General features: G+C 36.5%; 1 protein-coding gene and 1 non-coding gene across 2 annotated transcripts; both read left to right on the top strand.

Annotated features, from left to right (window-relative positions):
- The first annotated feature begins 2,830 nt into the window (after positions 1–2,830).
- LOC123258046 (ubiquinone biosynthesis O-methyltransferase-like) lies at positions 2,831–4,260 on the top strand. The gene has a single exon (XM_044717956.1). The coding sequence runs from the start codon at positions 3,030–3,032 to the stop codon at positions 3,984–3,986; it is 957 nt and encodes a 318-aa protein (XP_044573891.1). The 5' UTR covers positions 2,831–3,029; the 3' UTR covers positions 3,987–4,260.
- A 5,163-nt stretch (positions 4,261–9,423) lies between these two features.
- On the top strand, positions 9,424–9,506 carry Trnal-caa. The gene has a single exon. It is a non-coding gene; the product is annotated as a tRNA-Leu (tRNA).
- The last annotated feature ends 4,291 nt before the right edge of the window (positions 9,507–13,797 follow it).

The raw sequence follows: 13,797 nt of genomic DNA on the forward strand, positions 1-13,797 counted from the left end.
TTTTGGGCAGTTCAACACCTGTAACCGATGCTAATTTTTCCAATGCTTCTTTAAAGCTTAATCCTTCAGTTTGTGAAATAAATTCAAATGCATCACCACTAGCCAAGCAACCAAAACAGTAATATAACCCCTTAGTATTGCTCACCGAAAAAGATGGGGTTTTTTCGTTATGAAATGGACAGAGCCCAACAAAACTATCTCCTCTTTTTATTAATCTGACTTTTTTACCTACTATGTCGGATAATAATAATTTTGATTTTATAATATCTATATGATCCATCTTGTTAAATTAGTAGTAGGATAAAAATTATATAGAATTTATACACATCTGACTCGAAATTTATTTCTATAACTAAAGCAATTTAGATTTACCGACAATGTAGCTATACAAATTCAAGAGCAATCCTGTCATCCAGGTAGCCCACAGAAACAAAAAACTTCCTTGACAAACCTCGCCAGCGCCCTTATCATGAAACTGAAGCTATTTATTTATCTTCTCTGTACAGATTAAATGACAAAAAAACTCAACGTATCTGGCGTCTCATGTTTAATTTTTTGCACTATGTGCACCTTATGTCTTTATCAAATTTCCGGGTTTTGACCTACACAAGCTGAAATACGCTTATAAAGCATTTAAAACATTAAAAAACGCCAACTTAAAAAATGGATAGTGAATAACTAGCTACCCTAGGGTTTCTTTTGCCTTTTTTTCTGTTTAGTAAATTTCTTAACGTTTATAATTTAGATTAGTTGTGGCTTAAAAGCAGCTAAATCGCGGTTATTAAGTGTTTAGAATAAAAAAACGCCATACTTGAAAGTATAATGTAAGTAATTAGCCAACCACGGGGCTTCTTTTGCCTTTTTTTTCGTTTGGTAAATTTCTTAATATTTATACAGAAGGTGTCATTCCAGTGCTTGACACTGGAATCCAGTTCTTATTATACAGCTATCTGGTGTACTTATTTAAAATTAAGTTTTCTGGATCTCAGTGCCAAAGCACTGGGATGACACCCTTCCTGGCGGAGATTATTCTCAAATCACAATGTTCGTACAGTTGTGGAATGAATTGCGGTATGACGTAGGAAAACCTTAGCTATAGCTTTAGAACTCCCAAAAGGTATCCGTTCAGGAGAGTGGTTTAAGAAACAATAGATAGGAGATTTTGGAAAGGATTGAGACCCCTTTATTTCCAAGTTAAGTATAATGAAATTATCCGCTCAAGGAATGTATTTCCCCGCTTTGATTGTGTAAAATATGGTATCCGTTCAGGAGAGTGGTTTAAGAAACAATAGATAGGAGATTTTGGAAAGGATTGAGACCCCTTTGTTTCCAAGTTAAGTATAATGAAATTATCCGCTCAAGGAATGTATTTCCCCGCTTTGATTGTGTAAAATATGAGTTTTTGCGATAAACGACATAATGCCGAATTTGCCGTTCAGCGTGGTTATTTGTCAGCGGAATATTTTCTGGGTCATCTAAAAATTTCCACATCATTCTTTCAGATCTCAGAACATTTTTTGCAACTCGAGAGGCTCCAATTGCTTCAGGTAAACGAGATATCTCCTTCAAGTAATACTTTGTACGTTTTCTTAATTTTCTGGCACGTCTGACAAACCTCAAAACATCTATCTCACTTTTTAGTAAAGCTTTTTTTAGTGCAAATAATTCAGTGGCCACGTTTCTCAAGTAACAACCCAGAACTTTAACTTCAATATTCCAACTATGTGCTAATCTTTCAAAATCTCTTGATAAATGTGCCCAACAGATTTGCCTGTTTTTATCGGCAAAATAATTGTATGCTGCATACCTGTCAGTTATTACCAAGCTATTGCGATTGCAGAATTTACTATTTTGTAAAACTTTCATTCCTCTTGACTCTGTAAATTTTACAAAACTTGCCGTATTGCTTGCAAACATCCAACACCAAGCGAGTTTACCTTTGTTATAATGGCTCGTTTCATCAATATGTAGAACTTTACTCCTACTTATCTCTTGTTCGATCTGCTCATACATTTTTTTGCATTTTGAAGCAACTCTATGTTCACTATTTGATATGCTACCGACGCTTATGTTCAAATTGAAGATATCATTTACGACACTCGCTATTTCGCGTTTTGAATTTTTGTAGAATCCGCTGAACGCTGCAATTATTGACTTAACCCTTGGACCAAATGTATCTGGCGTAACACCTTCCGGTAACTTGCTACTTCTTCTCTTTCCGCATCTCCGACAACGGCCATGTTCTAACTGATATTCCACTACATAAGGCTTGATTTCTGGAAGATCAACTTTCTGATGAATATATGGTTTTTCACATATTGCAATTTCTCCTCCGCATTCGCAAGTATTAGGCAACTCTATCTTTACTACTTTATCTGCATCCATGTTGGCGCGAAAACTTCCTTTATGACCAACCTGACCGCCAATATTCCTTTCGCTTTTCGGCTTATTCTTTTTTATTTTATACAACTCTTTGGAACTTGGTATTGATGAATTTTTTGAGCTTAAACCGAGTCTTTCTCTTAACTCAGCATTTTCTATCTTTAAAGCCTTATTTTCTGCTTTTAAACTTTCATTCTCTTTTTCCAATCTTTCTATTTTTGCTTCTAACCTTTCTATTTTTTGCTGTAAATTTTTGCAAAGTTCTAAAAGGTTTACCATATTATTTCACTTTTGCTCTATGATTATCTTTTTAGATCACCTTGTCTACCTTATTCTGCCACTCCGCTGAACGGATACCCCAAAAGGTCAGAAGCATTGAATGACTTGACAGAAAGTTCAAACCCATATAAAATGTCCTTATTTCTTATATGTTAGGTATAGTATCAATTGCCTCAGATCATTCTGGTTATGAATTAAAATCAGAAATAAAACCTTACCTGGAAGCCCTAGGTTACAGAGTGGTAGATCAAGGCTGCACTGCTCAGCAAAAGTGCGTGGATTATCCAGACTATGCTGTTAAAGTTGTAGAAGATATAACAAGCAAAAAAGCAAATTATGGGATATTAATTTGTGGTACAGGTTTGGGCATGAGTACTGTGGCAAATCGTTTTGAAGGAATCTACGCTGCTTTATGTAACAGTGTTGAGATCGCAAAATTAGCTCGCGAGCATGGCAACGCAAATGTACTGTGTCTTGGTGCAGGGTTTACTGCGAGTGGATTAGCAAAAGACATAGTCAAACAATTCCTCGAAACAGAATTTTCAAAAGAAAGCAGACATAAAAAACGCCTTGATAAACTCAGCAATATAACCTCTAAGAAAAAAAAAACAAAAACTTATAACGAAGATGAAATATCAAAATTCGCTAAAATGGCAGGCCAGTGGTGGGATGAGAACGGCAAATTCAAACCATTGCACATAATGAATCCTGTTAGAGTATCTTACATTATTGAGAAAATAAAAGAGTTAAAAAAATGCAATTTGAAAGAATTATCATTGCTTGATGTTGGATGCGGTGGTGGCATTTTGTCAGAGTCAATGGCACGCGTTGGCATTAACGTTGTGGGAATAGATGTATGTGAAGAAAACATAAAAGTAGCGCATTCACATGCAAAAAAAGTAGGGTTAAATATAGAATATATACACACCAGCATTGAAGAGCTAAGCAATGACAAGAAGTACGACGTGGTTCTGTTGATGGAAGTAGTTGAACATGTGGATAATTTAGAGCTTTTCATGAAAAAAGCGATAGAACTGCTAAAACCGAATGGGCTGATATTTATATCCACAATAAATAGAACTATCAAATCCTTCTGCCTTGCAATAATTGGTGCAGAGTACATATTAAATTGGCTGCCAAAAGGTACACATAACTGGAATAAATTTCTCAAGCCGTCAGAAATTGCAAATCACTTAAGAGAAAATAATGTAACGCTGCAAAACATGGCTGGTATGGAGTACAACGTAATAAAGCGTGAGTGGAATCTAACTAAAGGAGTAGATGTTAATTATATACTTTGTGGTTTGTTAGATTTAACTCTATAAAAGCACCATTTTCACTTCCAATACTTTGAAGGATCTTGGCCAGCTTTTATACAGTAGCCTTTATTAGTTAGCGCCCAACCGGAACGACAAGCATAACCTGTACCTACACGTTCATATCCAGGAGCAGCAACACACTTTCCATTCTCCAAGGTTTGACTTTAAAAAGACAACAAACTTCTTTTTCTGTTACCTTTGTTACAATTTGAGGAGCACCAAAAAACACAGCAACAAACATACCCAGTGCGAAAAGTGCAGGCCAAGGCATTCTGCCAAATATTGCAAGTAAGCTTGAACCAATTATTACCACTGTAATCATTGGTCCACCTATTCCATGAACGTAACCTATTACATTACACATTACATCTGTTGCTCCATCAGCGTGTGCATCAAATGCATAGAAAACTATAAATAGAATTACAAGAAAATTTCTCATTGTTCTTTCAATAATCATGCCTGATTGTTTCTTATTTTAATAAAATTTCAGTAAATAGCTTTTTTCAAAAATTATGCTTAACCCAATCAATATTTATTTATTACTGCCTTTTTAATACTATAATTAACTCAGTTGATTTTTATCAAAATGCTAAACCATGGAACAATTCGAGAACTTTTACATCACCACGCCAGTATATTACGTAAACGATAAGCCGCATATTGGTCATGCATACACTTCTCTCTTGTGTGACGTGGTGGCAAGGTTCATGAAACTAGCTGGGAAAAATGTCAAATTTACCACCGGTACAGATGAACATGGACAAAAAATAGAAAAAGCAGCTAAAGCAAAGGAAATGCAGCCAAAAGAATTTACAGATGATGTGAGCGTTTCATTTAAAGAATTGGCTAAGTTCATGAATTTTGAGTATGACGATTTTATTCGCACTACGGAGGAACGTCACAAAAAAGCAGTTATAGCTTTATGGAATAGACTTGAAGAGAGAGGGCAAATATATTTGGATTCCTATTCGGGTTGGTATTCAGTTCGTGATGAAGCATTTTATCAGGAATCAGAGCTGATAGATGGCAAAGCACCAACAGGCGCAGAAGTTCAGTGGATAAAAGAAGAGAGCTACTTTTTTCGCTTGTCAAACTGGCAAGACAAATTACTGGAACTCTATAAAAATCAGCCAAGTTTTATCTTTCCTGAGAGCAGAAGAAATGAAGTGATATCGTTTGTAAGATCAGGGCTCATTGACCTCTCAATCTCTCGCACTAGTTTTAACTGGGGAATAAAAGTACCAGGTAATGACAAACACGTAATCTATGTCTGGATAGATGCATTAACCAATTATCTTACATCAATAGGTTTCCCTAGTACTGAAGGTGAGGAATATAAGAGGTTTTGGGCAGAACCAGAAACACAGATTCCAGTGTCAAGCACTGGAATGACACCAAACCAAGGGAAAACGCAGATTCCAGTGTCAAGCACTGGAATGACGCCGAACCTAGCTGACAACTCTTTCAACGTTCATGTAATCGGTAAAGACATATTGCGCTTTCATGCTGTATATTGGCCAGCGATTCTCCTTGCAGCAGACCTGCCACTGCCAAAACAAATTGCAGTTCATGGTTGGTGGTTGAACGAGGGAGAGAAAATATCCAAGTCCCTTGGTAATGTCATAGATCCAATTGGCCTCGCTCAAGAGTTTGGTGTTGATCAGCTACGCTATTTTCTCCTCAGGGAAGCAAGCTTCGGCCAAGATGGCAACTTTAGTAAGAAAAATATGATCAGCCGGATAAATTCAGAACTGGCAAACAACATAGGCAATTTAGTGCAAAGAACAATTTCATTTTTACACAAGCAATGTTCTGGAATTGTACCAACAATCGATCAAATCCTACTTAAAGGTGAAGAAAGTCTTCCAGGTTGCAAAGCTATACTCGATCAAGTGATGAATCACCTATCAAAGTATGAATTTAACCATATCATACTTCTAATCATCAACATCTCTTCTGAAGCAAATGCCTACATAGACAAAAGTGCACCCTGGACACTAAGCAAAACTGACAGAGAGCGCGTGAATTTAGTAATTTACAAGTTACTGGAATATATCAGGATAATAGGCATTTTATTGCAGCCAATCGTTCCCAAGTCAGCAGAGATGATACTAAATCAACTGCAAATTCCGAAAGAACAACGAGATTTAAAATCTCTGTGCAACGCATGCGTAAGCTTAGGCATTACGCTGCCTAAACCTACGCCGGTTTTTTTGAGGGTTGATGCTAAAGAGGAGAAATAGTGTAAAAACTATTTCTCCTGGATGGGATTATCTTTAGTTAACAACGGTGCGCACCGCTGTCTACATATTCAAGTTAGGTGGCAAGTGCCTTAGTTACTTTAGCACAATATGGTTTAGTAACATCAGCACCTATCACTACTACTTCAGTAATTGCCGACTTAACCTTTCCTAGGCTCCATGCAAACCGGCCTTGACCATTTTCTTCTTTAGTTGGCTGACTTTCTGGGCTAGAAATCTCAGTACCTTTTTCATCACCAGATTCTGCATCATAAAATACATCCTGATCCTCAGAAAGACTCATTAAATAACTTTTAGCAGCATCAACATTTAAATGATCAGGTTGCTTAGGAACGTTATCAATATTCATCTGATTTTCCTGGCTAGGAGTCTCAGTTTTTAAATTTTCTTGTGTAGCCACATTCTTTTTTTCATCAGTTTGCTCTCTTAAAAATTGCCTTACCATCTTCTGTTTTTCTCTGAACAAAAAATCAAATAATATTGGAGAAAGCTCTAGCTTTGCCCCCTCTGGAATAACAATACCATTACCTTGAGATTCACTTGAAAGTTGACTAGCACCACTTGCTTGATCTGCCTTATTACCAAACATCAAGTTTTTAACACTATTCCAGTATGGTGAAAATTTTTCTGAGACCCATGAAAATTCTATTTTAGTTGATGGCATAGTATCATAAACATTTTTTAATTTATTTCCAACACTACTAATTGTCCCTTTTGCTGACTCAATTGATGTATCACAAGTGTTTTTCAAGCTGCTTCCAAAGCTATTAAGTGCACTTTTTACTGGTTCAAATGACGTACCATAAACATCTTTTAAGCCATCTTTAACAATACGAGTTACACGACCACTAATAAATGCTTCTTTTGTAGAAGTAAATGCTTTTTCAGATGCTGTTTTGATATCCTTTGCAAACTCAGCTGATGGCATAGTATCATAAATATTTTTTAATTTATTTCCAACACTATTAAATTTCCCTTTTGCTTGTGAAATAATGGCTTGCTCTTGAGTTTATACTTCGAAATCTCTCTTAGTAAGCTGCTGGTTTACGCTACCAATTTCTACCGCATCACCTGGCTGAGAAGCATTAATCCTTCTGGTTGCAGCCAACTCATTTTTCATTCTAAAAATCTCCCGATCTTTCTCAGAAATAGTTTTATCTTTATCTTCTATCTCTTTTGCTTGATTAGCCAGTTGAGTATTTTTTTCGGATATTTCTTTTACTTTCTCAGAAATTATTTTACCTTTAGCTTCTACTTTACTTTTTTCATCAGAAAGCTGAGCTTCCTTCTCAGAAATAGTTTTGTTCTTACTAACTGCTGCATACGAAAGTGCAATAGCTACAGCAGAAAATACAGCACCACCAATAATAAATGGAAGGCCAACACTTAATGCTGCAACTGGAGCTAAGAAACCAATATAAGGAGCTGCAGCAAACACTCCAGATGCTAATAAAGTGAAAGTAGCCAGAGTTCCAGCTATATAATAGGGTACATTGTTTTTATTCATCATCTCACGTATTATAAAATATAATACCATTATAAAAGGATTTTTAAGAAGTTGTCAAGCTATCTTTACATAAAAAAAATAATCAATGAACTTGGGAACAAGAAGATTGCTGCCAAGCTATGAACTATGCCTTTCCGTGTAATCTTTGAATGCACCTCTGTTAGAGTCAAAATATAGCTTCACACTGCCAATTGGTCCATTTCTCTGCTTTGCAATAATGAGCTCTGCAATGTTTCTAATTTTTTCCATTTTCTCTTGCCATTCCCGATGTTTATTGTTTCCTTCATTTGGCTGTTTTCTTAGTTCATAATACTCTTCTCTATAGAGAAACATTACTATATCTGCGTCTTGCTCTATGCTCCCTGAATCACGTAAATCAGAAAGTTGTGGTTTTTTATCATCCCTCTGCTCAACAGAACGAGAGAGCTGAGATAGTGCAACAATGGGAATATTTAGCTCCTTTGCAATTGCTTTCAAACCCTGCGTCACTTCCGAGATTTCTTGCACTCTATTTTCATTACTCCTTTTTGTTGTTCCTCTGATTAGCTGCAAATAATCAATGAATACCACTTCTACATTATATAATTGATACAGCAAGCGTATTCTGGTGCGAAGGGCACTAATTGATAGCGCAGGGGTGTCATCTATGATGAAAGGCAGTTCAGATAATTCTGTACTAGTATTGATAAATTCATGCAATTCAAAATCACTAATTCTCCCGGTTAATGCCTTATAATAACTAATCCCTGAATCTATAGTGATCAGCCTTGCAGTTAATTGCTCTGCTGACATTTCAAGCGAGAAAAACGCTACATAGTGTTGCTTATCTGCTCTTTTTTGCAACATCTTACAAGCATTAAGTGCGATGTTTAGCGCCAATGCTGTTTTACCCATAGAAGGCCTTGCAGCTAAAATTAATAAATCAGATTTTTGTAGACCACCAAGAAGCTGATTTAGATCTTGAAGTCCGGTTGTAACGCCTAGCGCTTCTGGATTATTTTTCAGTGTGCTGATCTTCTCAACTACATCTTTAATTGAACTTGCAAGTTTTATATATGTTTTCTCACCTTGTTTTTTTACTGCCAAATTGAACAATTTTGTCATTGCTTGTTCAATTTGCGCCTGTGCAGGATTTTCAATATCGTAGTTGTAGCTATCACCAACTATTTCTTGCCCGAGCTTGATTAAACATCTCCTTAAGTAAGTATCACGGATTATTCTAGTCAAACTATAAATATCAAGTGCAATACTTGCCTTTGCTGCAAGCTTTGCTAAGTACTCTACCCCACCACATTCGGTAAACGCTTGGTCGTTCTCAAAAAACATTTTGAGGCTCAGTTCATTGGCAACTATGCCATGTTTTCTGGTTTTAGATATTTGCGTAAAAATACTTTGATGCAGTGGATCATAGAAATTTTCTGCTGTAATTGTGTCTTCAACCGCATCACAGATTCTATTATCACGAATCATTGCACCAATAAGCATCTGTTCAGCTTCTAAATTATGCGGTAATTTACATATTTCTTTGTCTACACCTCTTGAATCAAGGAGATCAGCTAATTTATTCATTCTGCATTTAAGAGTAACTATCGATTATTGTAGAATATTTAGTTTTGATTTGAAAGACATATAAAATTTGACTAATTCCGTGTTGCCTATAGCATTAAAACTTAATGCCCCTGTGGTGGAATGGTAGACACGGCAGACTCAAAATCTGTTGCTTGCAAAAGCATGCTGGTTCAAGTCCGGCCAGGGGCACGTTAAATATTGGAAAGTATATATATGTTACATAAATTTTTTAATCGTTTATTTTCTATTTTTTCTTCTATAAATGTTATTCAAAAGGTAAAGAAAGATGAAAATGGGATATGTTATGTAACGGGCCTCAGGCGCTATATATCAGTATTGCTTGATTTGATTATTATCGTTTTGTTCTTGCAGTTTTGCAGCCAAGCCTTAAATCAGCTCTTTATGAACTCAGAGGATAGCAAAATATTAAGTCAAATTGCTGCAAAATCCCCAATGCAAGCACCACTGTCTGCGGAAGAAAAGACAACGCAGAGTAGACTTATAAAATTACTAATCCTAAATCAAATAGTCCAGTTTATTATGCTCTTTTGCTATGTTACATATATGTGGGTAAAGTTTGCTACTACACCTGGAAAACTATTATTTGGGCTCAGAGTTGTGGATGCACAAACCTTCAGAAAAATGACTTTAAGGCAAGCAACTAAGAGATTTTTTTCCTTTATATTGTCAGTTGCACCATTATTCTTGGGCTTGTTATGGTCAAATTTCAACAAACGCTGTCAAACTTGGCACGATAAGATCGCAGGCACAGTGGTTGTCACGAGTAAAAGCCTTAGAAGGCAGAGCTAAAAACTACTTGACACCCTTCGCCAGCCCCTTTATCATGATACTGAAGGTGTTCATTTATCTTCAATCTGTGCAGATTAAACAGCAAGAAAACAACGTAGTTGGCGTCTTATTTTTAATTTTTTGCACTATGTGCACCTTATGTCTTCACAACATTTCTGGGTTTTTACCTATATAAGCTGAAACGCGCTTATAAGTCATTTAAGACAGTATAGTACGCCAATTTGCAGGATTAGAGAGTGACAACTAGCTAACGCGGGGTTTCTTTTGCCTTTTTTTCTGCTTAGTAAATTTCTTAAACATTTAAACTAAGGTGAGTTGCGTTTAAAAGCAGCTAAATTGCAGTGTTTAAGATTTAAAAAACGCCAAATACTGAAAATAGACAATGACTAGGGCTTCTTTTGCCTTTTTTTTCATTTGGTAAATTTCTTAATGTTTGTAGCTAAACGACAACCGTCATCCCTGTAAAGATCAAGTATCCCGCTACTTGTTAGCGGGACCTAGAGATACCGCGAATGAATCGCGGTATGACGGTTCACGGTGGCATGACGGTTAAGTAATTCGTCATCCCGCTACTTGTTAGCGGGATCTCTTGTTAGCGGATGAGATACCGCGAATGAATCGCGGTATGACGGTCTGCGGCGGTATGATGGTCTGCGGCGGTATGACGTAGAGCTCGCGTCAGCTACTTTCATGACACCATTTGCTGTCTTTAAAAATGAATGTTCTTACAATTGTGCGTCATGCGCTTTATTAAATATTTTACTTAAAAATCTAATTTCTTATTATACAAGAGATAAGCAATTCATTGATGATGAAAAATTACAAAAAGGGGCATAGAAAGCGCCTAAGGGAGAAAATTATTTTAGATAATGGACAATCATTACTTGATTATGAGGTTTTAGAGCACATTTTATATTCAGCATACAGTAGAATTGATGTAAAGCCGATAGCAAAGAGTTTGATAGAAAATTTTGGCAGTTTGAATAAAGTTTTTAATGCTGACCTGGAAGCGCTGCAAAACGTTGATGGTGTCAGCAATGCAGCGATATCTGCCATCTTTTGTGTAAAACAAGCCTTTGTTCGTTCTGCAAGAGAAGAAATAAAAGACCTGCCTATAATCGATAACTGGGAAAAATTGCTTGATTATTTAAGAATAAGTATAGGAAGCCTCAATAAGGAAAATTTTCGCGTCATCTATATGAATAAAAAGTATCGTCTAATAGCGGAAGACCTGCAAAATATTGGTACAGTAGATCAAACTCCTCTTTATGTCAGAGAGATCATCAAGCGCGCACTTTTGATTGGTTCAACATCCATTGTAATATCTCACAATCATCCAAGCAGAGATACACAACCTTCAAATAGCGATATATCTCTCACTAGACAACTAGCAGAAGCTTGCCAAAGTATAGGAATAGAATTAATAGATCACATTATTATTACATTCAGTAGCTATTTTAGTTTCAAGGAAAATAGGTTGTTGTGAAAGCCTTTATAGCTACAGTAACTTAGATTTACCGACAATCGTCATTCCGCTACGTGTTAGCGGCTAAGAGATACCGTGAATGAATTGCGGTATGACGTAGATTGCTGTCATCTCGCTGCTTGTTAGCGGCTGAGATACCGCCGCGGTATAGTAACTCGTCATCCCGCTACGTGTTAGCGGCGCGGTGGTATGACGGTAAGATTTATTGTGGCATGATGGTGTAGTATAATGTTGATAAACCTCAGTTACTTTAGCTATAAACGATTAAGATGAAGTTATCATATATCTATATACTTACAAATAAAGCTAATAGCACATTATATATTGGTGTAACTGCAAATTTGATCAAGAGGATTTGGGAACACAAAAACAAAATTGTTTCAGGTTTTACATCAAGATATAATGTAAATAAACTTGTATATTTTGAAGAGTTTGAAGATATAAGTTTAGCTATTGCAAGAGAAAGGCGCCTGAAAGAATGGCCAAGGCAGTGGAAAATTAATTTGATCAATCAAAAGAATCCTAGCTGGGTTGACTTATATTACTTAGCTTTAAGATAGCTATGCTGAGATCCCGCTAACACGTAGCGGGATGACGAGAAAGGAGTGGCGGGATGACGGTTCGTGGTGGTATGACGTAGTAGCTATTTCTTGCAATCAAGTTTCATCAAAAGTCAGATTGCAGAGTTAAATCTTCCACCCAAATGACCATGAACTCTACCTGCTTGTTTGGATATATTTCTTGTACTAAGGTTTTATAGGTCAGCATTTGCTTTTTTATTTCATTTAATAAGGAAACAGAAACGTTACGGTGTGATTTGTAGTCAATTATGATTGCTTTATCTTGCGTTATGCATAGCCTATCTAGTCGTACTAATACTGGTTCGCCATCGATTATTCCACTCAGTGTAATCTCTGACTTGCCTTCTAAGTCAAACAAATAGCCATATTTTTCATTAAAGGCCAATATTTTACTATAAATTTCATCCTTATCTTCACTGATGTTGATGTTATCAAGGTATTTTCTGACCCAATTTTTTCTCCTTTCTTTTTCTATCTTGGGCATATACTGTAATATGCTGTGAATAATCAGGCCTCTTGCATAACCATCTGTCATCCAAGTAGCTGACACTGGGATCCATTCTGCTCCTTCTTTTTCACTGGATTCCAGCGTCACGCGCTGGGATGACACCGAAGAGTGGGCTAAAGCTGGTGGAAGGGAAATGACCGGAACGTCAAAGTAATCACGTTTTTTATAAATGTAAGGGTAGTTTGCATTCACGCATAATACTTCAACTTTTTCTTTAAATATTGGCCGTAAACCCCTTTGTTTCTTTTCATATGGTTCTCCATACTTAGTGATTAGATCATACCAAGAGCCCTTTTGCACTGGCTCTTTACTTAAGATGTATAACTCATCTTCAGCACGCGTGAGTGCTACGTATAATAAACGCAAATATTCATTATAATCCTCTAGTTTTTTCTCTCTTTTTACTTGATCGCAATAAGCGTTGTTGTTTTTTCCACACCAAAATGGTGCTTCCGTTCCATCAAAGATAATGCTTTCACTGTTTCTTGGCACTGTGTTTGTATCAACCAAAAATACTATGGGAGCTTGCAGACCTTTTGATTTGTGAATTGTCATTATTCGCACAGCATTGCGTTCTGATTGCATATCATTCTTAATCTCCGGATTATTCTCCTTGATCCATTGAACAAACGCTTGAAGAGATGGGTTTTCAAATTGCAACACGAGGTTCATAAATTCGTCTAGAACCTCGAAGCACTCAAGACCTAGCCTTGCAGCAAATTTCTTCTTACCTGTGCGCAGTATATGCGTGAATAATGCGAGAGGGGATTCTGTGCGAGATAAGTTAATGAGATAGTTTAATTCACTATAGATAACCACAGAATAATCCTGAATTCTTTCCCATAGTGAATGCTCTTTACGGTCGTATGCAATGTTAAATAAATCATCCTCGGTGAAATTAAATAGCGGTGATTTTAAAGCATTTGCAAGAGCTAAATCATTTGCCTGGAGGAGTAAAAATTCGGCCAAAGCTATTAAGTCCTGCACGGCTATATAGTCCATAATTCTAAAATAATCTCGGCCTACAACTGGCACATTTGCTTTTTTAAGTTCGCTTATTATGTAATCAACTAACACGTTTCGTTGTCGCACCAA

This window comes from Drosophila ananassae (genome assembly GCF_017639315.1).
Source record: "Drosophila ananassae strain 14024-0371.13 chromosome 4 unlocalized genomic scaffold, ASM1763931v2 tig00000241, whole genome shotgun sequence".
Taxonomy (NCBI): Eukaryota; Metazoa; Arthropoda; class Insecta; order Diptera; family Drosophilidae; genus Drosophila; species Drosophila ananassae.

Coding starts and splice junctions, on each gene's coding strand:
- LOC123258046 (XM_044717956.1), top strand. CDS start 3,030: ATGAGTACTGTGGCAAATCGTTTTGAAGGAATCTACGCTGCTTTATGT.